The 24,932-nt window shown below is 34.8% G+C and overlaps 4 protein-coding genes across 6 annotated transcripts; 1 reads left to right on the forward strand and 3 right to left on the reverse strand.

The window, feature by feature from the left end:
* Nucleotides 1-178: 178 nt before the first annotated feature.
* On the reverse strand, nucleotides 179-1,010 carry LOC111434250 (protein DOG1-like 4). The gene has a single exon (XM_023071652.1). It carries the CDS (start codon nucleotides 967-969, stop codon nucleotides 220-222), a length of 750 nt encoding a protein of 249 aa, XP_022927420.1. The 5' UTR covers nucleotides 970-1,010; the 3' UTR covers nucleotides 179-219.
* A 1,354-nt stretch (nucleotides 1,011-2,364) lies between these two features.
* LOC111434336 lies at nucleotides 2,365-5,755 on the reverse strand. 2 transcript variants are annotated; one of them, XM_023071769.1, is made up of 4 exons: nucleotides 5,448-5,755; nucleotides 3,863-4,927; nucleotides 2,895-3,785; nucleotides 2,370-2,804 (listed from the first exon to the last, which is right to left on the reverse strand). In XM_023071769.1, the coding sequence occupies exons 2-4, from the start codon at nucleotides 4,871-4,873 to the stop codon at nucleotides 2,754-2,756; spliced, it is 1,953 nt and encodes a 650-aa protein (XP_022927537.1). In that variant the 5' UTR covers nucleotides 4,874-4,927; nucleotides 5,448-5,755; the 3' UTR covers nucleotides 2,370-2,753. The 2 variants fall into 2 exon arrangements, with proteins under 2 accessions (XP_022927538.1, XP_022927537.1); XM_023071770.1 differs by lacking the exon at nucleotides 5,448-5,755 and having other exon boundaries at nucleotides 2,365-2,804; nucleotides 3,863-5,434.
* Nucleotides 5,756-13,066: 7,311 nt separating this feature from the next.
* Nucleotides 13,067-16,703, forward strand: LOC111434006 (trihelix transcription factor ASIL1-like). Of its 2 annotated transcripts, XM_023071303.1 has the most exons (3): nucleotides 13,067-14,357; nucleotides 15,116-15,151; nucleotides 16,260-16,375. In XM_023071303.1, exons 1-2 carry the CDS (start codon nucleotides 13,529-13,531, stop codon nucleotides 15,130-15,132), a joined length of 846 nt encoding a protein of 281 aa, XP_022927071.1. In that variant the 5' UTR covers nucleotides 13,067-13,528; the 3' UTR covers nucleotides 15,133-15,151; nucleotides 16,260-16,375. The 2 variants fall into 2 exon arrangements, with proteins under 2 accessions (XP_022927071.1, XP_022927072.1); XM_023071304.1 differs by lacking the exon at nucleotides 15,116-15,151 and having other exon boundaries at nucleotides 16,260-16,703.
* Nucleotides 16,704-17,900: 1,197 nt separating this feature from the next.
* On the reverse strand, nucleotides 17,901-20,882 carry LOC111434007 (protein LIGHT-DEPENDENT SHORT HYPOCOTYLS 10-like). The gene is made up of 2 exons (XM_023071305.1): nucleotides 20,164-20,882; nucleotides 17,901-18,254 (listed from the first exon to the last, which is right to left on the reverse strand). The coding sequence occupies exon 1, from the start codon at nucleotides 20,768-20,770 to the stop codon at nucleotides 20,210-20,212; it is 561 nt and encodes a 186-aa protein (XP_022927073.1). The 5' UTR covers nucleotides 20,771-20,882; the 3' UTR covers nucleotides 17,901-18,254; nucleotides 20,164-20,209.
* Between the last annotated feature and the right edge of the window lie 4,050 nt (nucleotides 20,883-24,932).

Raw genomic sequence — 24,932 nt, forward strand, 5'->3', positions numbered from 1 at the left:
AACTAAGCAAAAGAAAATAACCCATCATATTTGCATAAATGATGGAATTGGTATGAGAATTTAATGAGCAAATCTTTAAATGGAATCGAATCGCACTGTTTCTCGTATTTATAGAACACTACTAGAAAACAGAGTGACAGAGCCAAATTAAGAGGAGCAGAAAACAGAGAGGAAAAAATGAAGGAAATTAAGGAAAGATCATTATTATTATAATTATGGTTATTGTTTTGTTGGTGGTATTTTTGGGAGACGTTTGGGTTGCCCCCATTGCCTGAGGCGAATCTGGATGAGAGAAATGGAGGCCAAGAAACGAACGCATTGCAATGGCGTAAGCACCTCCAAAATGCCCTTCATGGTCTTCAGCCTTACGCAGTCTGCAGCCTTCATGGTCCTTTCGAGGCCAAGCAGCATGCCCTTGATGGCCGCATCGACTAAGCCCTCCACCTTCCCCACCACTGCTGGCATCGGATCCCCATTCCTGCGTCGGGTCTCCAGCCTGGAGAGCTGGACCATGTGGTGATCCGCAAGCGCCATCTGCTGCCTCTCCATGTCCCTGTCCACCCTGTCCTCCTGGGCTTTGATCTTCACGCGGAGCTGCTCCAGCTTAAGGAGCTGATCCGGGGAGAGTGCGGAGGGGAGGATGAGGCGGAAGGCCATCGAGGGCTTCCACCCAGTGACCCAGCTGTAGGCGGCCTCCAAGGGGGTGACCCAAGAAGGGGAAAAGAAAGCGAGGACGTCCTGGTGGGCGTGGGCCCATTTGACGGTGTAGTAAAGCTTGATATGGGCGGTGAGCTTTGAGACCAGGCTGCGGAGGTGCGGCTCTTGTTGTACTTCCATCATGCCACCGCTACCGCTGCCGCCGCCGCCGCCGCCTGTGGAGGCGTAGAGGAGGTGCTTTACCAAGTCCTCCAGTTCCGACACCCAGCTCTCGAAGAAATCAGAGAATTTCTCTTCCACTTGGGTTCCCATTTGGGATCCAAACCAAAACCAAATTCAATTATTATTTCTTCCAAAATGGAACCGGCTGGCCCCCTCTACTATTACATATACGATAAATAGTGCCTCTCGGCCCGCGTGGAAGCCATTCAGCAGCCCACGTAGGTGCTGCGCTGGGAATCCACGCATGGCCTACAAACGCAGAAGTGGAATTCAAGGAGCCAAGTTGACGCTTCGCATTCACCAAGGGAAACATTCTTAATTTCTTTATCCTTAAATTACCATTCCTTTCTTAACTATTTAATACTTTTTAAAAATCAATTTATAATTGATTTAACTTTCATTAAAAATTTAAAGATTTGCTTAGTAACTTATAAAGTTCAGGAATAAAATAAATAAACATGTTTTATGACTAAATTTATAAGTTAAATTTCTTCATTTATTTATTTTTTTATTCAAAAAAATAAAAATAAAAATTAAATGACTGAAAGTGGAGACTAATTAAAACACACGACAAAACCAATGCTTTGACTAATATTATTTCTCAATAATTATATGAATCCAGAATTCCTCTGACCCTGATTTTATTTTTTTTGTAAGGAATAGACAGTTTAATAGTCAAAGTCGTGTCTTGATTTGATAATAAGTCTAAATTATATATTTTTTCATGTTTTAAACTTTTTGTTATTTTGTGTGTTTTAAATGGAAGATATTATTATTAAGAAAACTTTTAAATCCACGTAAATATAACTTAATTAATCAATTACTACTATATATAATAAGCGTAGCATTTGGGGGCAATGTGGAAGAGACGAAGAGTGAAACCGCCCACAGGTAACCCAAAATCTGGGGCTGCTTGCTTGCGACGTGCTCCCACCTCGATCCATTTCCTTTTCTACGTGGACTTCCCTTAGCTTTTTGGTCTTCTTTTTTTACAGCCGCTTGCCTTTTTTTTCCTTAAATTTATTCCCTTTTCTTTAAACAAACAAACAAATGAATGTAGACCATGTTGTAGATTCACCGTTTATTTTTCCAAAGCAAGAAGGCCGCAATTAATGGTGCCAACAACAATTTTCTCCTGACACCCACACCTCTCAATCAAAGAGGCTACCTTTGTTTTTAGATACATATTCTACTTGCAACATTCAGAGACATATCATCAAACACCTTACGGGAATAACATAAATGCCCGCCAATGCGATCCCCCGTTCATCATACTGATGTCCTTCATCTATCTATTTAAGTAGTGTTTCTTTTGTTTGAAGCTTTCCAATGTGGGACATTCATGACTTTGGGCAACCTTGTAATATGGGCCGTTTGTAAATTAGGTTGTTTCTGCAGGAATTAATTGTCCCACTTAAGTTATTTCCCCTCAAATCCTTAATACAAGATGATTGAAATAATTTGATAAAAAGAACAGATGAGAGGTCAAGTTTTTGAAACCCTCAAATTTAAAGAGGGCTCAAGCGACAATTTATTGACAAACTTTCATTCACGTAAATTACTTAATACACCCATTACTTCAAATATACAATGCAATAAGCTCACAGTCACAACAGCTCTATTGATTCCTAGGCTGCATTATACAGAATTCATTCTATGAATATGAATATATATGAGTATTTCATCGGCCACGCCCATACACATGCCTTCACATAAATATCAGAAGACATAAAAGGAAAAGGGCAGAGCTCAGATCCTCCCACCAACTTATTCAAAATTTTTAGAGGAAAAGGTACAAAACCATGCTGATCTATAATAAACTTTCACACAAACCCAATCAATCAATCTATAATCCACCTGAGTGTTGCAGACAACTATTTCAAATTTTCTGTTGTTGAATGCTGAGAAACACGAGATATTAATTCCTGAAAACAAACCATAAAAGAAAAGGGTTAGTTCTCTTCTCCCAAGCCCACCAGGTTGTTCCATGTATGTTTGCAAGTTCATGACATTACCTCAGAGTAGCGAACATGATCGTGACGCAAATTCGAAGATTTTACGATGGTTTCCCACTTGGTACTGGCTGATGTTCTTGGGCTCTGCGGCTTTTGATACAACTTGTTTCCAAGATTTGATCTTTTTGAGGAAACTGAAGGCAGTGTACGCCACAGCCAAGACTCGGAAGGAGACTTTGGTAATGGTGGAGGTTGAGAAGATATCACTTTGACACTTGTTGGATCTTCTACTTTGACTAGCTGATAATTGGCCTTGGAGTAATGTTCTTCATCAGCAGTACCCACATTAGCATATCCCACTTTGGAGCCCTCATCAATAGCATCTTTGCTTTTAGATTCTGCAGCTTCACGCTCCAGCCTCCCTTCTTCAACCAGAGTTAAGCATTTTACTTCTAGGAAAGAAGGCTCCACAGTCGTACTGTCTTCCATTGCTCTGCTCTCAAATGCTATCTCATTCTTCCCACTATGACACTCAAATTTCTTCTCCTTATCCAAATGGGTTGAATTAAATGGAGGATTTGTTTCAGCAACACTTGCAATATCTATATAGAGTGTCTTCTCTATTAGGGGACTTTCCATGTCAACCCCATGTCTAGTTGCTCGAATGGATGGTGTATCATGAAATTCAGTATCAGCTTTAGATTTGGAGATCATCTCAACTTCTTTAGGAACTACAAGTGAATGCTTCCTACAAGGAGACTGTGGCGCTTCATTCCGGAAAGGAGAAGCAGCCCTTGAATACCTGAAGGGAGAAGACCTACCTCTCATTTGCCGGTCGGTGGAGGAAGGAAAATGTTTTGATTCACCAGCCCACTTTTCTTTAACCTCCGGCAGCTTAGGTGATCCACCAGCAGCTTCTGGTTTTTGTTTGTAAGTAGCCTCCCAAGCATGCTGTAAGATGTAAAGTTTACCGGCAAGTATACTTGAATGCATGAATGGGAACAAAAGGAAAGTAAATAAACACTAACCTTGTTGATTTTTTGGCTGTGTGAAAGGTGGTGCATTGTTCTGCTTCTCATTCCGTGCACAGGATTAAGAAGGCCCAAAGAGTTTTTTAAGCATATATTGGGTATTAGACCACAACCTCTAGCTGATATATTAACTGAATTGTCGTATTCATCATCCACAGAGACAGAGTCACTCTCTTCATCTACTTCATCTACTAAATGTACTTCATCTTTTCGATACTGAAGTAACAGGGTAGAGTCGAGTCGTTTAAGCGGAGACATCCTCCTATTCTCAGATGTCACCTTCTTAACTTGTCTAGATTGTTCAACTGCTACAAGTTGCTTCTTTAAGGAATACCTCGCAGGCTCCAAAACCATTGCCTTGGCTGCAGGCAAGAAGCGGTTCATCATGAAATCTCGAGTTTGAGGATCTGTTCGGAATGTTCCTGATGGTCTCACCATGGGAGCATTGTATCCACTTAGACCACTAACACTACAGTTGTTAATAGAGAATGAACCAGTGAGGGACAGTGTCTCACGTGCATCAGAAAAATCATCGTCGTCGTCGTCGTCATCATCATTCTCAGTCTCAGATGCCAAGTTCCTCGCATCACTAGCTTTGCTCGACTCTAATCTCACGACAATGGCATTCGAAGAAGTTGCCTCAAGCCCATCTTGAAGACAAGCTTCCATTTCCGTACTATGATTTTTAACATCCACAGCCCTCCGAAAGGAAAGCCTTGGAGTAGAACAAGTCCTTTCAGGAGGCTGAGGCAGCTGAACCTCAGGTGAGGCGGAGCCACTATCATTCTTAGCTCTTCCTGGAATGTGCTCCCAGTGGAAGGGAACTGCAACTGGTTCTGTAACTTGCTCTAAATTGAATTGTGGTCTAGAAACCGGAAAGGTACTCCGTCTACTAAGTTGGGAATTCTCAGATTTCTTTTCATTCCCTTTAGCTAAAGAACTAGATGCCTTGGCAAATCGCCTCACAGACATGAGCGGTGCATTAAAATTGAGTTTTCTTTCCTCCATTGCGTACCCAACCAACAAAAACTATGGGAAGAAAATTAAACTACCGAAGTAAGTCTGCAAGAAAGATGAGAGCAAAAGTCACCAACACCGCCAATTTTGACTGGAAAAATAAAGCTCATCTGATGCACCCTTTTACTAGCCTACATTCTAAGCTGGTTTTAACTCATGTCCGATCAGACACGCACAAATCAAAGATCAAATTAGCAAGAAAATTCATTCAGAAATTCTGGGGGGATCAGATTTCATAGAGAAGAAGATTCAACAGCAACCCAGTTTCCAGTTTCCCCAAATTCCCATAGTAGGAAGATAACAAACATGTGGGGCTATTTACAAAATGGAAGGATGGAAATTAAACATCTAAATCCGTAAAATTAAGCGAACCCCAGATGAGAATTCTGAGCCCCACCCCCTGAAAGTATGTCCAAATGCGAAAACAAACACAAAAGAGAGAACGAATTGAACCGATTTCAGAGATTATGAGACCCCAATGAAAACAAACAGAAGAGAAGACAGAGCATTAACGCATTTCACAGAGAACAAAACAGACAGAGCAGCAGAGAGAAGATAGTATTACCAGTAACAGGGAGAGATGGGCAAGAGAGAGAATGATCGCCCCTGTTAGAAGGAGTCCATCCATATATGATGGCGTGTAGTTAGGGAAAATGAGAGATGAGAAAGTGAAATCAGTGACTTTTTTAGCGCCAAACTGTGAGTGTGTAGTGTGTTTGGTCCGTTGTTGCTTTAGGGCGATGATGGGGGTTTCAATTCAATTTTTCACGCGCTCTCCGTTTTCGACTTTTCTTCGCTCCGACCTCTCTCTTTGATTGTGGTCACGAGGAATACAGTTGAGTAACGACTGATAAAAGGGCGGAACAAGAATTGATTGTGCACTTCCTTTCTTGCCCCGCTTGGTCCACCTACCTTTCTTCTCTCACTGTCTCCCAATTTATTCCTTCAAACCATACACCAAATAATTCATTTCATTACTGGTTTTTTAAATTACTTTTGGTCAAATTCTTCCCAATACTTCCACAATAAATATTTGATATCCACAAATGTAATTTTTTTTTATAACTTTATGTACGTTTATTTTAAATTTAATCCAAAAAGTTGTCTCGTAAAGATAAAGATTGTATGATTACTTACCCAACATAGATTTAGCTGCTCAACATTCCTATATAAAATATATAATATTTATTTTATTCTATGGGTTGATCATGAAAGATTTAATTACGTACAAAAATACAAAATCCAATAAAATATAGAATAAACATTGATTTTAGAAATTTGTGTTTAAAAATGGTGGGTGGTTGGATTAGTTTAGTGAAGAGCTCCAAAGGTTGTCTTAATATTCCTCCTCTGATTGCGGAAATCTGGTTGGGCCAATCACATGCATCCCATAAGTCCTTGGCATTACCCCCCAAACATTCCATCTCCTCCAAATACTATGTTTTCTAAATTATTGCCACTTTTAAGATTCTTATTAATTTTCTTTTTTTAAATTTTCAAAGTTACAAATTAAATATTAACTTTTTTTTTTCTTAACCCATCGAACTAAATATTTGTGTCTGAATCGTTGATTTTCTTTTTAAAAAATAAGTTTTTTTGTAGCTGGTTATAACACGCTCAACAAAACATTATCTTGGCATACTATAACCTTAAACTAAAAATAAAAAAATAAAAAAAAAATCGATATTTTGGTTTTTAACATGGTTTTGTCTTTAATTAATAGATAAGGGATGTCAAATCATATACTCAATAATTTTTTATTGTCTTAGTTATATTATTATTATGATGTTTTGTTTTTGTTTCATAATGTTTTAAATCAGATACCCAATAAAGTTATTGTCTTTATATTCTAAATAATATTATGTGAAAATTGTTAAGTGGGCATTAAATGATTTAATATAGTAATTTTATTAAAATACCAATATTAATGATATCACCAATAATTAATATATATTCCTATTTATCCTCAACATAAATTGTGTTTCAATTTTTGTCTCTTCCCAAAATTTATATTTAAAACATCTCATTTTCCACGCTCTTTGTAATTAATTACGTTTCATGGATCAGCAGGCCCAATAAATGAGATTGATAATAGATTTAAAACTGGGCCCCCATTTCATGCTAAATTTGGCCCATTTGATGGTAAAGACCAGCACATGGGTCTCGTCATCGAGCCGCTTGACGCAGGACTTGGACGGCACGTCAGCGACGACAACCGCGAGCTCCCTAACGGATGGTGCAGCTCTTAAGGAACTGCTTGTAAGCCTGGACCATGGACCACACAAGAGCCAGCGGCGCGTGAACCACTTGAAAGAGGGTTCGGTTGCAGTACATAATTCGAAGATGACGGTGACGGTGACGGTGACGTTTCAAAAAGTGGGCCGGATCCATACAAATTGGGCCGATAAATGTGCTTAGCCCAGTATATGTATAGATATATATATATATAGGTTATTTATGTAGATTGATGTTTGTTTGGTTGCGGTAGGTGCAAAGGGCGAGAGGGTTGCTTTGTGACAACGAAGTGTGGGAAGGCCCACCCAACATCGCCCCCTCATTTCATGCTTCTATGTGGACTCCAACCATGTTGGACAAATTTCACTCACATCACTCCCAACACTAAATTAAAACCCCCCCTTATATTCCTTTTCACCAAATTTTAATTTAATTAACTTTCTATCTATTTTACCCCCACATAATAATATTTAACATCCTATTTTTTCTTTAAATTATTTTTTTTAAAAAATTCACGTTGAATATGATCAGAGACAGTCACCAACCCATTTATGTTTTTTAGTACCAAAAAACAGAATAAAAAATAATGAATGATCATCATACATACATTCACTTTTTTCCTCACAACAAAACCAAATACAAAAAAACAAACAACATGCACAATGTTTTTTCGTCTGTTTTTTATTTTTAAAAAACAGAATAACTTAATTAAAAAACACTATTCTTAAAAAAAAAAAAAAAAAAAATTAAACAAATTTGTAATGAAAAACTTAGATTATTATTATTATTTTGATAAAGTTGAAAGTTTATTTATTTGTGGGGACATAATTACCCAGCATGGTTCCGTAAATTTAGAATACGGTCGATTTGGGGTGGCCACCGTTTGGAGTTTTCCCAAACAATCTCATTTCCGCTGTCTATATTTCTTTGGACTCAAATCATTAAATCTAATTTCTCTCCACATATATTTCATACCAATTTTCCATTTTTAAAAAATATATATAATTAAATTAAATTGAAAAATAATTCCGAGCAATTAATGATAGCATATGATCATTCAGATCTACATTTATTTTTATATTCATCTTTATATTTGTATGCATTTTATTTTAATTTATAAGTTCTACGCAAAATTTAAGTAAGTTTCGTCTTAATTTTTAATACTGATAAAGTTTAGAGAAGAATTCAAAAATAAATAGAGTCGAAAGGGGAAGGTGTAATGAAGGGATAAGAATGGTAATCCATGTGGGAAGGGCGTTAGATGGACCCTAACATCTCCATCTCCATCTTAACCTATTAAATGAGTTGTGGGGGCTCAATTTGGATGGGACATTACTCAATCGAGCCCCGACTTTATTTATGTATAAATATGGTACGTTATTTGGTTATCTTATATTCTATATAATTCTATATTTAGTTCATGAATAATTACTTTTTTATTTTTTAAAAAAATTTGTGGGAAGGGACACTCGGTGAAAGATGGGGATGGGGCTAATGGAGGCATCTATATGGTCAATATGATGATACAATTGTAAGGTATCAAATCAATCGGTTTGAACTTTATTTGTTTGAAGGTGATCAACATGCTTCCATTTTCTTCCCGTCATGTATCTAACAATACCATTCAAATCAACGTTGTATTGAATTGAACATCGATATGAGATCTTTTGAGAAAGCTAAAAGTAAAGTCACGAGCGCTTATACTCAACGTGGATAATATCATGCTATTGTGAACGATGGTGGTTCTTAATATGATATCAAAAACATACTATTGTGAAGGGTCGTGGTTCTTAACAATGATAAGATTTAAAAGGCGAACCGAAAGCGAAAAAAAAGAGCAATGACTTTGGAAGGAATATGGCGAAAGTCTCACATGGTGATGCTTGGGGATATTGAAATATGATACACACAAGATTTGCTCTCTTCTCTACAAATATATTTCAATAAGCTTCCAAAACAAAAGTGTCGAAGTCTTAGTTTTCTCAATCTTCAATTGGGGAACCAATCAGAAGTTGACACTTGTCAGCCCCCAAAACCCTAAATTAATTATTGAACTTGGTGAGACAAAGAGAGGGCCCTAATTTCACACATCTCCCAAACCCTCAAAACTCCCCATCTTTATGCTCAATTATTAATGCACAATTTTCCATCCTTTTTTATTTATTTTAACTTTATGGGATGATTTAATTTTACCCTTTTCACTTACCTTTGTGCTTCAATTCTTCTGTACTTACAATTCATTTCAAGATCTCATCTTTTATATTCATATGATATCTTGGTCAAGTTTAATTATTCATTTATTGACTTTTGTGAAAGTTTATCGAGTATTGATATGATGGTTTTTGACTTCATTTTTTAATGTGAATATATGAAAATTAAACCAAACCAATCAACTATGATTTGATTTCTTTACTTCCGTCGAGTGGCTAGTTAGTGGAAGGGATATTTTTAATTAGTAGTATTATATTCAAGAAGCAAGAGGAGACTCGTATGAACATAATTAAACTAATATAAATATTATCTCGATCCATAGATCAAACGTTTAAATCTATAAGGTTGAGAAAGAAAATTATGGAATATGGTAAATTATATTTTATTTAATTGTTTATATATTTAAAGATTTTGTGTACTGTCGAGGTCGAGGGAGATTGCCATAATTTGATATGAGAAGTTTCATGTTGATTTTGAGGGAAGAGACAACACTTGCTGAAAAGAATGAATTTTCGAAACTCGAAATTGTGATTTTAATTTGTTGAGCGTAATTCCTTTTTTTTTTTCATTCATATATTAATGTGATTAATATAAATTAATGTATTGAAGCTATAAAGGTTTAAGACATAATAAAGTGGAAGGATGGATGATGTGTACATAATATAAAACATTAATTAATAAAGAGAAATGAAAAAGGAAAAGGAAAAAAGAAAAAAAAAAATGAAGTTTTCTCCCTCGATCTCTCTCCTATCCTCTCCCATATTCCGTTTTATTAATCTCTCTCCCAGATTTTCTCTTTCCTTCGACTCTCTCTCCTCTGAGAGGTTGACGAAACAAAGAAACTGAATTTATTAAAAGGAAAAAAAAAAGAAAAAAAAAAAAGAAAAGGAGATGAGGAATAGCATAAGATGCTGCATATCTTGCATTCTACCATGTGGAGCTTTGGATGTGATCCGCATAGTACACTCCAATGGCTACGTCGAAGAAATCAGCGGCTCAATCAAAGCCTCCGACGTCATGAAAGCCCATCCCAAACATGTCCTTAAGAAGCCCTCCTCCCCCTCATCCTCCGCCGCTTGCTCCGATGACGCCTCCGCCCTCCCCAAGATCGTCATCGTCCCACCGGAAGCTGACCTCCAACGCGGTAAGATTTATTTCCTCATGCCACTCCCTCCCAACCCTGACAAGCCTCGCTCCCGATCCTCCTCCCGAAGAAAGAAGAGAGTTACCAATAACAACAATAAAAACAATCATCACTCCGACCGAACACCCCCCGCCGCCGCCTCCGCCGCCGCATCGGCCACCGCCGATTCCGACGACGACAACAACAACAACAACAACTCCATTTCCATGTCCAACCTCCTCGTTTCCGACCAGTACCTCTCCGAAATACTCTCCGAGAAAGCCTCCACCCACCGCGAACGGCGGCGAGGCCGTGTCGGCGTCTGGAGACCTCATTTAGAAAGCATTTGTGAGTCACCCAGCGATGTCTAATAACCGGCTACTCAGGTTGTGGGTCTTTTTCTTTTCTTTTTTTTTTTTTTAAACATAAAACCATATATAAATATATATATCATCATAATTAAATTCCATTTCTTCAATATCATGATCATTTCTTCATATCCAATTTCACCAGATTGATTGCAGAGAGAAGGATCTGAAATTAAGAATGTGGTAAATTTAATTTTTTACTAATCTATTTTTCTGGAAATTTGTGGATTTTTTAATGCAGTAGTGCAGAATTTATTTTATTTTAAGCATAGTTTAATTGATATAAAATGTATATTATTTCTGTGCATGAACATAATTTTGAGTGATTGTGATATGATGATGATTGTACAGCTGCAATAATATACTTTCTCTGCCCATTTTTATGGACCATATGCCATCATTTTTTCTTTCCTATTTTACACTTAATAATAATCTAACCTCTATATTTCAAATATATTTATACATTTTTATAATATTTTTTACTATAGAATAAAATAATATGTATGGATCGTATCAATCTCTCGGCCCCATTGGATTTTTTTTTTTGGTAAATTTCAAAGAGGCAACCAATATTAGAATTAAATCAGGAATTTTCTTTTTTCCTGATTTTCTGCATTTCGTATGAATTAAATTAAATATTTTAATTAATCAGCATTATGGTTTTTATCGAACCCCACAAGCCTTGGTCATTTAAATGCCATTAACTATCCTATCACTTTATACGTGGGCCTCTCCACCATAATATTTAATTCTAATTGTTATGCCAAATTTTAGGATTATAAAAATCGCATTTCTTTATTTAAAAAAAGTCATATGCCTTTATGCCAGTTTTTTTTTTTTTTTTTTTTAAATTTATTTTTATATTAATATTTGTATATATTTTATTAAAAAATTTCATTACTTTTGAACGTAAAAAAAAAGATAAGATATGTTAAAAATAAGTGAATGATTTTTTTTGAGACAATAAGAGGAAATGATATATAGTCACACTCTTTTGAGCCCCACATCAAACATAAAAAAAGGTTGTCATCATAATTATTTTATGATTATGCCATTATAGATTAACTATAACACTCCATAATTTAATTATATTAATTAGACTATGGTTTTTTTTTATTAGATTTGTCAAGTGTTTAAATTACAAGTGGGAGGAATTTGGTAGGTGAAAATAAATTTGAATTTCCATTATTTATTTATTTTTTTTGTAAAATTATGGTTCTCATATTCTTTTCTTCGTGCACTTGACTCGAAGGCTCCAATGTTTGTGTTTAAAGGTTGAATCTTTTATCTACACGCTTTTATCGAGAGATATTCTCGAGTTAGTCTTTGATTTATTGATCTTGTGAATCCTTAGTTTATTGTGCTTTTCTAAAAGTTGATATAAGTCTTAAAGTTTTGTAGTTTTAAATATTCAGTACTAGAAAAAAAACACGTGTCATTTTTGGTGAACGAGTAATATATATATATATATATATATATATATTTTGTGTTTAAATTCTGATTTAAAGACACTTATTTAATCTATAATTACGCCAAAATTAATATTATGTAATGATTAATCGAATTTTGTAACTAATATTTTGTGCAGAGAATTTTTCTCTGTTTGGGCCGTGGACCAGTATTGGCCTTCTAGGAGCCCAGGGTCCTGGCCCAATCCCGTATCAGGTTCCATTATTTATTTGTAGTTACACAAATAACTAATCGGAAAAAAAAAAAAAAAAAAAAACACACACACACACGTAAAGAAAATTGATTTTTTTTTTCTCTTTGTTGAAATTTTGGTAAAATTATTTAATAGTTAAAGTACGAACAATTTTACATTATTTTTTGGGTTAAAATTAGTAGTGAACAAAGTAGAAAATGAAGCGAGGTAAAACTTAATTAAATTTAGGATGAAATTTAATGAAATGGAAGTGGATACAAATAACAAAATTTAGAATTAAATTTTTCTTTTCCAAATAATAAGTAGTGTTATTTAATAATGAACAAAAATATCCGTAAAATAAAGAAAAATAAAAGAAAGTAGTTTTCCGGTGGCTGCAAATCCTGCATTTAATGAAATAAAAATAAAAAATAAATAAAAAGCAGGCGTAGAGTTAGTTGGGGCGGGGGGATCCACCGGACGAGAAACGACGACCGAAAAGAAGAGAAAAAATAAAAAATAAAAGTACAGGCAGGTGGAAGGGGGAAAAAAACGATAATGGGGAAAAAGAAAAAAAAGAAAAAAAAAAAAAAAAAAAAAAAAAAAAAAAAAAAAGGCGTCGACGGCCGGCCACGCGCTTGCCGCGTGAAATTCCACGTGCATCGTAGTCAATGAATGCCCGGCCAAAGGCACTCCCACGTGAACCCTCTCCGTTTCGGAAATTCCTTCTCCCGTGCCCGCTGGCCAGGCCGCAGTCTTCCCGCTTGTCAGCGACCCCACCTTCCCTCCTCACCGTCCGCTTTCTTTTGGGCCGAAGCCGAAGCCGAAGCCGAATCCGAGCCCTTCCGACACACTAACCAAACCATGACCCAACCCCCCTCCCGGTCCCGGCCCGCTTCCTTTTCGGTTCCCTATCCCTATCCGCTTCCCATTTCATCCCCGGCGATATCATCGCCGACGCTCCCTCTTTTATACCTCTTTTACCCATTCCCTTCGTCATCTTCTTCCCCTTCTCCTTCTCCTTCTCCTTCTCCTTCTTCTCTCCCTTGTCTCTCTTCTGAGTTCTGATGGGGGATCTCACCGATTCTCTCACCCCTTCCTCTGCTAACTCCCGCCAGGTTCCCATTCGCGAAGACTGTTGGAGCGAGGATGCTACCTCTACTCTCATCGACGCTTGGGGTCGTCGTTTTCTCGACCTCAATCGTGGAAATCTACGCCAGAAGGACTGGCAGGATGTTGCCGATTCTGTCAACTCCCTCCATGGCCTTACCAAGAAGACCCATCGCACCGATGTTCAGTGTAAGAACCGGATCGACACCGTTAAGAAGAAGTACAAGACCGAGAGGGCTCGGGTTGCTGCCTCCCATGGCAGTTTTGTCTCCTCTTGGCCCTTTTACGCTCGTCTTGATGAACTTATTGGCCCTACTGTCTCCATGAAGAAACCCTCCTCTCCTCCTATGGCTCTTCCTTTGCCCTTTCGGAAGACGCCACCCCCTGCCGTTGCTGCTACTCCTGCCGTCGTCGCCGTGTCTCAGAAGCGGACTGCCGCAGCGATGGACGACGGGTATTTTCGGAGAAATTACTCGGCTATAGCGGCTGCTGCTGCGGCGGCTGCATTGACGGAGGAAGAGGAGGACGACGAAGAGGAGGAGGAGGAGCGAGTGAGCGACGACGAGGAGGCGGAAGGGGAGGGCATGAGTAGGTTGGCAAGAGCAATTAAAAGGTTCGGGGAGGTGTATGAAAGAGTGGAAGCCGAGAAGGTCCGGCTGATGGTGGAATTGGAGAAGCAGAGGATGCAATTTGCCAAGGATTTGGAGGTACAGCGGATGCATATGTTTATGGAGACCCAAGTTCAGCTTGAGAGGATTAAGCGAGGGAAGAAATCAAATCCCAGTGGTAAGGCTAAGGGAACTTTCTGCTCTGTTTTCCCATTGAAATCGTTTTTTCTTTTAGCACGAAGCTGAAGTTTGCTCTGTTACAGATTCAACATTTCTTTCAGCGTATTCTGTGCTGACTGTCGTGGTAGATTTAGTTGATCTGATTGTTTTCTAGAATATCTTGGTTTTTGATATCTCTGGAATAGAATGGTTTCCCAAGAAATTCTACAACTTTAAAATAAACTACTAATTTAACCTGGCATGGTCACATTTCAATCTTCTTTCAGAAATGTTTGTAAACTTTTTTATTTTCTTTTCCTTCCATGGACCCACGAGATGATTCTTTAATTTTACTGGTGCTGGTGCCATGTAATTATAATATAGAGCTTATATCTGGATATGGGTTGTGATGAAGTAGTATGGCCTTGCTTATATCGCATAGCTACATGACCAACTCTTAATGATTAAGAGAAGTATGTGAGGGCTTTAGAGATTTTGAACATTTAGAAGTGTGCTTGAACAATTCAATACTGCATAAAGATCACTTGGGCACAAATTTTTTTTCTAGCTTTGTCTGAGTGGACGCCTAATTGTTCACTATGGTCACATTTACATGCAATTAGTGATCACTCTGAACTTTTCTTGGAGAGAATAGGTCCTGACTTGCAAGGCTTTTCAGCATACTACAAAGAAAAAAGTAAATGCAGTTATTCAGGTTTGAGGTGATCATGTTTTGGTATATTTATCATCTTTGAATGTTGAAAATTTGAATTGCAGAAAGAATCAGAGCATAAGAAAGGGAGAAGAAGTGAGGTAAAACGAGTATAATTGTGGTATAGTTTAATAGCATGAAGAAACAACCACCAGAAGAAGATCTGTACATGACTGGAAATAGAAATAATGAAATCCAATTCCGTTTGAACCCCCTACTGTTACTGATAAGAAAAAAAAAAAAAAAAAAAAAAAAAGAAATCTTCTTGTAAATCAAATTATACATTTCTAGATACCTCTTTGCCAGAGTATGGTGTGGGGGAGGGATCCAATTTGAAAGGGAGAGAGCCATTGCCTGAAAAAACTTCTCCGGGTGGATGGTTGCAGCCCAGCTTCAAGAGTGCTGACACTTATTAACGGTTTAATATACACATCATGTCTTTTTTCTGTGTTTCAAATAGATAATGTGTGGCTTGGAACAATGTTCTCATTCGTTTTTGCGAATTTAAGAACATTGGAATATAGGACTGATCCTAAGCATCAGAAACTGGGCGAAGTGGAGCCAAGTTCTGCTTTATTTTATATGAGCAAAGTGGTATTAGATTACTGGATTATCTCCTATGGCTAATTTGTTTGTCTTTGACTCATTTTTTTAACTTGGGTTTAGGTACTTAAAAGGATGATTCCTTCCTCAAAATTATACTATTGGATCATATAGTCCAATGTCAGTTTCCTCTGAAGATTATGAAACCAGCTCTCTTCTTCATTTCTGATGTAACATGTCATGCGTCCTCTCTTAATCTGTTCTTTGGTCTTCTTGGGTTTTACTTATGGGATTCAGGTTCATAAAATGATATAAGATTGTTATCTGCGAGAATCGCAAGTGTATAGGAACCCTGTTTCTTGAAAACTTCTTCTACTGTCAAGTTTGCGGTAGCTACCCTTATATTACTGGGGACAGTCATTTGATAATGTCAAGACATGCATATTCATAATCAACTGTCAAAGGGACAAGGTGACCAGAATTATGGGATAAAACATGCATGACATTTACTTGTACATTTCAAGTTACAGTATTGCCTTGATTGTTTACTTGTTGCATTTGTTCGAGTTTGAAATAACTGATTCCTGTGCTTTGCTACGCACAAACGTCGTTCATTTTACTTCGTGTGGTTTATGAAACTAAAAAGCATTTCTTTTTCTGATGCAGACATCTAGAGGAGGTAGCCGTGTGAGAGGGAATAACAGAGAAACTTCGTAAGGTACATACACACGGAAGCTGGTATTCTCAGGAGATGATAAAAACTTCTAATTTTAACTTCACAATATGGAAAATTATTTTGTGAAGCTAGCTAAGGCCAACCCCCTTCCCCTCCTCTCCTTGTGGGGGAAGTTAGGCAAACTGCTGTAATCGACTTTTAGATGTGAAGCTAATTTGTGACAACCTTTTATCTTCTAGTTTCAGAATTAGCGTGGTGGATACATTGAGCTTCTTAAAATATCCTATGCCTCGTTTTTAAAGATGTTGTTGGGAAAGCTAATCTGATATGAATGTTGTATACAGCTTTCCCTCATCTTCTCATGTGGTGTAATGGTAAGTGCTCTTGTTTCACTGAACAAATTGAGAAATGTGATAGTCTATCTATTATTACAAGGTGGGTGTTTCTTTTATACGTATTTTCATGCCTTATGTTACCTGGAAATACAAAAAATGTGGTCTTTGTTCATTATATTCTTTAGTGTAGATGTTTTCCAGACCATTTCATTTATTCAGTGATGAATGCGTAGATTGAAGGAAAAAAAGGAATGCAGAAAGACATCAGCGGGGCAAGCCCTTTATTCTTTGTACCAAGAGGAGAATTTGGTGTAGAGAACAGTGAGGTAAAATGTCTGCAGAAGATGCTATCGAGCGTGAGCGTTTTTGTTGACATGTTAACATTTTTATCGATATTTTTACATATTCGTAGGCTTGACATCGTTGATTTGTTCGATAAAACCTTGATTGTGATAGGGAGGTGGGTTCAAATTCATCTTTATGATTGGAGTTATCATCGAACATGTCATTTTATTGAATTCTCACCTCTAATATTACAATTCTCACCTTTGGATATCGTAACGACATGTTACAATTCTCACCTCTAAAATCTTAAATCTTGCAAAATATTTTTCAAACAACTTTCAAAGTTTAGGGTATAATTAAAACGTCGTTTATTAATCCTTGATTGTTAACATGCATTATGATCATTCTAAACTTTACATGATTAGTGCTCTTAAATTTAAAAGATTTCAATTGTCTCTACATTATAGATTAGATTCATATGAATATTCAATACAAAAATTAAGATATGACTCAAAATGATGAACACAAAAAGACATCGTCTTGAATGGGCATGTTGAGGATCTAAATTAGAAAGATTGAGAGACCTCACAATATCTATAAGACACGCGAGTTGTTTCTCTCTCAACATCAACGGAATCTTATATTTATCAAATAGAATTGACATGAAATGACAAACCTTTGGACAAGGTTAGTGGTATGTCATTTCCAACCCGTAGTCTAGAGTGTCCTTCACTTAAATAAATATGATGTTTTATACCTTTTTTTATTAGTCGTCGACATGAACCTTCGATTCATTCCTAATACAAAGATTTGCTATCTTTAAAAACTTTCGAGTTAAAATGGGACATTATTTATAAAATAAAATACAACGAAAATATACTTTATTATTAGAAAGTATTTAATCCTAATATTATAGTACAAAGAGTGTAAATACAAAATACCTCAACATTAAAGAATGCAACCAAAGCACGTATGATGTCACAAATTAATTATATATATAAAATAATAGGACAATAGAAAGGACATTTTTCATCTTAAATGTGAAGGGCAAAACAGTTGGTTTTCACACTCTAATATAGAATAATTTAAAAGTGAACCTAAACTTTGGGTTTTTTTTTTTTTTTTTTTTTTAATTTTTTTTTATAATTAACTAGAATGGGAGAAAACACATTGCTTGCTAGCTAGGCTTGGCTACAAACTATATACTAATTTTTTTTTATTCAAATTCTCTCTTTCTTTATATAATTATCTCTACAACATATATATATATATATATATGTATAAAATATATAAGTATTTTATCATATAGAAAATGCTTCAACTCGTTCCACATTTATACACTCTTCATCCATTGCTTTTCTTGTCCTGAAATTAAGAAAATAATGAAATATTTTTTTAATTAGGTTTTTATCAGGAAATATGCAATAAATAACAACATTTTTTTTTTTTGTATTTGATTGAGAATTTAAGGAAAAATAAAAATAATTACACAGAAAGTATTAAACTAAAAGATTATGAAACAACACCTAATTGATTTTTAGGGTAAATTTAGTAGTTTAATCTATTTCTAACACTCTCCTTTTGAATATTAATTAATATGACATCCAACCTATAAAATATTATAAGGAATGAAAGGATAAATGTAATCTTTTTTAACATATTCTAACAATGATGCTTTAACAAATATAATTTATTTTAGAGTAAAGAAACTATTTCATTAAAATAATGTTAGTTATCAAATTATAAGAAGATGTGTGTATATTTTAACATATTAAACTAAAAAAATTAGAATTAACATTCATTACACTTGGAATCCAAGATATTTTTAGATAATTCTACAAAGAAAAAAAAATATAATATTTCAATTTCAAAGGTAAAAAAACAGTACCAAACACAAATAAGAAGGTAACTTCGTCTACCCTAAGAATTTATACATATTATCAACTAATAATTTTATAATTTTGTCAATAAGAACATAACTGAGCTGACGTAAAATCCTTAAAGTAAAATAATAATAATAATAATAATAAGGAAAGTTTGTAGTGTTTGAAGGGTTTCATTTTTAGAATATATAGATTAAGACAATAATTATTACAAACCTGCCAACAATTAATGTTAATAATGAAAGTTTGTGTAATGCAATGGCAATGAGGCAACAACACTTAACACAAAAAAAGTTCTACATATTATGTTAATAGTTTCTTTAATTTGATCAACACCACACTAATTAATTCCATTTAAATCAACTTAATCCATATTGAAGAATCTAATGTTAATGGCTAAGGAGGATTTTACAATCTAAACCAGAAAACTAGAATATCTTAACAAATTTAAAAAGTGAACCCAAATCTATATTTGCCACAAAAAAGAGAACTTTGATATGAATCCATTAAAAAAAGGAAAAAGAAAAAAAGAAAAGAAAAGAAAAGCTAGTAACTAATAATTTATACGACAAAATTATCCACAGCAATTTCATATGACCATCAAACATTCAGACAAAAAAAAAAAAAAAAAAAAAGAACAGTGTTTAAGGAACAAAGTTCCTATATATGATGTTCCATTGATTCCGTACATAAATCAATGTGGGTTTTGTTTGGAAAATTTAGAACAAAATGCAGAGTTTTGAAGTAAGTGAAAGAAGAAGAAGAAGAAGAAGAAGAAGAAGAAGAAGAAGAAGAAGAAGAAGAAGAAGAAGACAGGAAAATTCATATCAATGTATAATCATCATTCCATTCCATCCATACATCCATTTATGGGGAGCACAAAATCGCACAGAATCACAAAAAAAAGCCCCAAAAACACCTAAAAGTTGAGAATTTAAATGATCTATTTAATTAAATCAATAATAATAAATAAATAAATAAAAAACAGTGCTTTGTTTGATTTGAGAGAGAGAGAGAGAGAGAGAGAGAGTAGAGTCCATGGTTGTTTGTGTGTTCGGGAAAATTGATGTTGTTATAAGTTATAGCTGATTGATCAAACAAAATTAAAATTAGGGTTCTTTTTTTGGAAGTGGGTTCTAGGGTTTTTGGTTTACAAATTAGAGGAACAAGTTTTGTGAGAGAATTGAAGTGAGTATTTCTGGAATTTAAATTAATTGAGGGAGGATGGGAATCAATTATTGGTTTGAAAATGAAGTGTTTGAGGGTTAATTATTGGGGTATTTTAATAATTAAATAAATCCAACCAGAATTAAAAGGACCCAGATTCCAGAAATTGAAATTAAAATTGAAATTAAAATTGAAATTAAAATTGAAATTGAAAGGGAAATTACCAGGAAATGAGAAGTGATTTGATTTTGATTTTGATTTTGATTTGAATCAAGGAAGCAGCTTGGGTTGGTTGTCCTCCTCGTTGCCCTTCAATTGGCTTCTTTTTCTCTTCTTTTTCTTGTACGGAATCCCTCTTGCTTTCGCTTGACACTCCTTCACTTCCCTCAAATACACTCGAATTGCTCCATTTCCAAAAGGGTTTGTCTCCGGCGATCCTCCGTGCTCCTCGTACGCCGCTCTCAGCCGTCCGATCAGGGCATCTAGACTGCCCCATGCTTGCCGGAGTGGGCAAGTGCAAGGGGCAGGTGGGTCAGGCTGTCCGAAGAAAACACACCCGTGTAAGTGAACCTTAGTTTTTCCGAACTGGTCCAGGTACCTCATGAATTCCACCACGTGGTTGCAGTTGCACTGTGACAGCGCAACCGGCGGCGTTTGATTCTTCAGATACTGTCCGAACGTGTTCCAGTCCCGCTTTTTCTGCGACTCGTACCGGCTTAGTGCCGCCGACGTTTGCTGCTGCTGCTGATCCGCCGCTGCAGAGCTCCCCGCCGCCGTCCTCGACGATGACCCACCTTCCGTCGAATCTTTTCTGCCTTCTGTTGACATCATCAATTTGAGATCAAGAAATTAGAGGGGGGAGAGAGAAAGAGAAATAGGAGAAGGCTACAAATTCTTAAGCAAATTTGGCTAAAAAAGAAAATAAATAAATAATATATGCAAAATTTGAGGGTTAAAAAAGAAAAAAAAAAAAAAAGGGTTTTATTGCAGTGGAGAAGAAAGATGAAAATCACATCTCGAGAGAGGACATTACATGGGGCCTATGAAGGTGCTTTTTGTTTCTTTTTTTTTTTTTCTTTTTTTCATGCCCAATTTATTTTTATATTCTTTTGTATTATTTTTCCCACTTCCCCATTTATTTATTTCCATCAACTTGCTTGCTACCACAAAATTATAATTTATTATTATTTTTAATTCTCAAAATTCCAATATAATTATGTATTTTTATGATTGTATATACATATCTATACGTACAACATTTATTTATAATTGTTATTATCATTTTAATTATCAAATGTTTTTTTTTTTTTGTTAATAATTCTGAAGTAAGTGGAAACCTGTCGGTGGTGGCTAGCTGTTAGATTTGGTGTATGTAATTAATCTTATTTTACAAGTTTTTATTTTTTTTTTAATTTTCTTTTTGCTGCAAATCAAAAGGGGAATTATACCGTTCATTGACATTAACTTCATAATAATCCCTACTCAAAATCTTTCTTCTTTAGTAAGTAACATATACGGATAATTTTTTTTTCTTAATATACGGTTGACCCAAAGAAATATACGAATTTTAACCTATAGTTTCACGATGAGTAAAAGAATAATATTCACCACCTTTGATTATTCGGATCATATGGTCTACCACTAGATTTAATATCATAAATATAATGGGTGTGATTATGAGTATCTAGTGTTTTGTTATTATACATTTTTCTCTCTCCATCTCCTTGCCTGGTTTAATGATGGAAACATTAATTCTTATTTACGCAATTAGATGTTAATGAGGATTATTAAGATACACCATTTTCTTAATTCACATTTATTAGTTTAGATGATGCTTTTTATTTTTTGACAATTACTCTCTCTCTTTTTTAAATAACGTAAATTATACATTAAACCTGAAATTAGATAATTAGGCAATAAAGTTGAACCAAATTTACAGTGAGATCCGACATCTGTGTCTCTATTAAAGATTCGAAAGTGTGAATAATGAATTGGGTACTTAAGTGGATATGGATGTCATTTTCCTCAAATTAATGATTGAGAAAAATTAAAAAAAAATATAAAACAACAACAATAATAATAATCCATTTTGCCATCCCATCCCCGGTAAGGCCCCGGTGCGGCAGAGCTGGGGTGGGTTTTGAATTAGCAAAAGTTGAGGGGCAAAATGTGAAGCGCAGGAAAATTAAGGTTGGCAAGTTTTCATAATTTGGATAAAACTGTGTCCTTACTGCGTCAATCTGTAACATTTCCTTTGCCTTTTGTTTTCCACCAAAAGTTTATTTCTGACACCTAAATTTGTCTGCAATGTCTCAATTTTCAGGGCACTCAAAAACCTTCTCTTTTTCCTTTTTCTTTTTCTAATAAAATTATTACAATTATTCTAATCCATATAAATTTAAATTTTTAATAAACATCCTGATTGAAAATATATATTTATTAGTTTAATATTTTTTATATACCGTTAAATAAATTAATTCATAAAAATAATAAATAACTATGGGCTACTTTTCTGACTTCATTTATTTAATAATTATAAATTTGAGCTTATTTCAATTCATTTTAGACATATATTCTAATAAAAGAAGTCAAAATGGTTGGAATCTCCTACTCATTTATGGTTGAATTGATTTACGATCATATTTAAACCGTTATAGATTAAGATGTTGTATGATGATTAAGCATTAATTGGTGGGATGTGGGCTAGAGAATCTAGGGTGGTAAGCGGCCTTTCTTTTTGTCTCTCTTTTAGTTTTAGTTGTTGAGAGAATTCAAACCCATTATAAGGGGATCCCATACTACTTTACATGTATGCATCATCATTACCTAAATTTACAATCATTTTTTTAAATATTAATTTATCAAATCTATACCTTTAATTGGTTGGCATCGAGTTTTTCCCTTCACTCTATCCAATAAATAAATATATCATTTCATTTTTTAATCAACTAGAATGTTCAAAGTTTTATTAGAGAGGAGGTAATTGACTTAGGGCCCTCTCCATGAATGTATTAAACCAAATTAGTTAGTAACGTTTACGTCAATAATATATGTCTGAATGTTCATATATCTCGAGAATCCGATCAATTCAAATTATATAAATTAAGTTGGATTCAATTCTTTTTCAATTAAGATTAGGTTGAATTTTTTAAAAGATTTTTCGTCAATCAATCCAACCAATTCAATTAACTTGAAATAAGATTACAACTCAACTCATCCTACTTTAGTTTTAAGATTATTACGAGGATTAAGGAGATTTGGTAATTGTAACTGATGTTAATGATACTTGAGTTTAATGAGATTTTAGTCATCAATGTAACATGTCTAGTAGATAAGTAGTTTTTAAAAATAATTAAATAAAAACTCGAAAATCTAACCTAGACCAACAAAAAAGGAAAAAAAAAAAAGTTTGGGTTGGGATGTGTTTAAGTTGCTCGAATTATCAACCTAACCAACCCAAAAATTTGTATTGGTGTAAAAGATTATTCCAACTCAACCCATGTACACTCTTTTATATATATATATATATATTAGTCCGAAGAACTATATTTGAGACTAATTTTGAGGCTTCATGTAATTTAAAATCTTCTTGAAAGGCGACAAAAAGAGCAAATTGATTATAATTAGGAAAGTTAGTATGAGAAGAACACACCTTGGAAGAATATTTTGTGATGGCCCAAGTTTATGCTGTGCGTACACGCTATTAATTATTAATTATTACACGAGAATCTCTCATTATCTCTCTAAATTTTTTTTTTTTTTTTTTTTAAACAAAATCTTCTTCATTTTTAATTTTTTTTTTTAATTTTATTTAAGAATCATTTTTAATTGCTTTCAACCGGATTCAACTACACATAATTAAAAATATCTAATAGGTTTATGATTTTTTTTTTAAATTTTATATCCGAGTAAAATTATGATTTATTATCAAAAACATAATATTCATCTACGCTTTCACTGTGGTTGCCACCGGCAACTATCACCCACAGTCAACCACCCATGTCCATCATCAACTATTACCCACCATTAGCAGCCAGCAATCGCCGTCGTAACAACCGATCACCACCACCCATTGTCGGTGACCGCCAACCTCACGCCACCACCACCGCCACATCGATCATCAACGATAGTCATCGATGGATCATAGTGTTTTAAAAACAAATTTAAACCTTGGTAATAACTTAAAATAATTAGTGTTAGGTTATGATTGAAAGAAAGAGGGAGAGAATATTAGGAGGTTTTAGGGTTAGGTTATGATGATTAGGTAATGAATGATGATATTGCTTTTTTATGTTTAAAACCAAACAAAAAGTTAAAAAAACACAATCCCATGTTTAGCAGTGAGAATTAGGGTTTAGTGAAGTCGTGAAATACAAGACAGCTTTATGTTCTAACTGTTAATCCAATAAACTATACTGTTCTTAAAGCTGCCTCTTTACAAAATTATTCCTAAAAGTAAATGAAAATGACAGAATTGGAACATAATGTTATAAGACCACTTCATTTTTAAGTTGAATTTTGTCTCCCTTGCTTATTCTTTTAAGAGATAAAAGATCCCTATATCTATAAATTTACTTTACTCTAAAATTTAAGGGTATAGTTTGGGAGTTTGAAAAATGTTAGGATGTTAAATGAGGCAAGGTTGGTGATATAAGTTAATGATGTAATTAATAATGTGGGATGCACGTGAGGAATGGGGCCATATGTTGCTTATGAATTATGGAAAAGAATGTGAAGAATCTTCACTGTTTCTTTCACCATATCTCTTTCATCTCATACTTTTCTCTCCCATTTCCATTTCCATTTCCATTTCTTTATAAACAATCAATTATTGTCAAATATTTGTCAAAAGTTCTATTGATTACCTTCATGTTTCGGTCGCCATAACTTTCTCTTTTACGTTATTAATGAGAACTTGGAAAGATTGAATTCAAGATACGTTGCTTTTTTTTTTTTTTTTTTTTTTTTTTTTTTTTTTTTTTTTTTTTTTTTT

The sequence above is a fragment of the Cucurbita moschata genome, unplaced genomic scaffold (genome assembly GCF_002738365.1).
Source record: "Cucurbita moschata cultivar Rifu unplaced genomic scaffold, Cmos_1.0 Cmo_Scf00044, whole genome shotgun sequence".
NCBI lineage: Eukaryota > Viridiplantae > Streptophyta > Magnoliopsida > Cucurbitales > Cucurbitaceae > Cucurbita > Cucurbita moschata.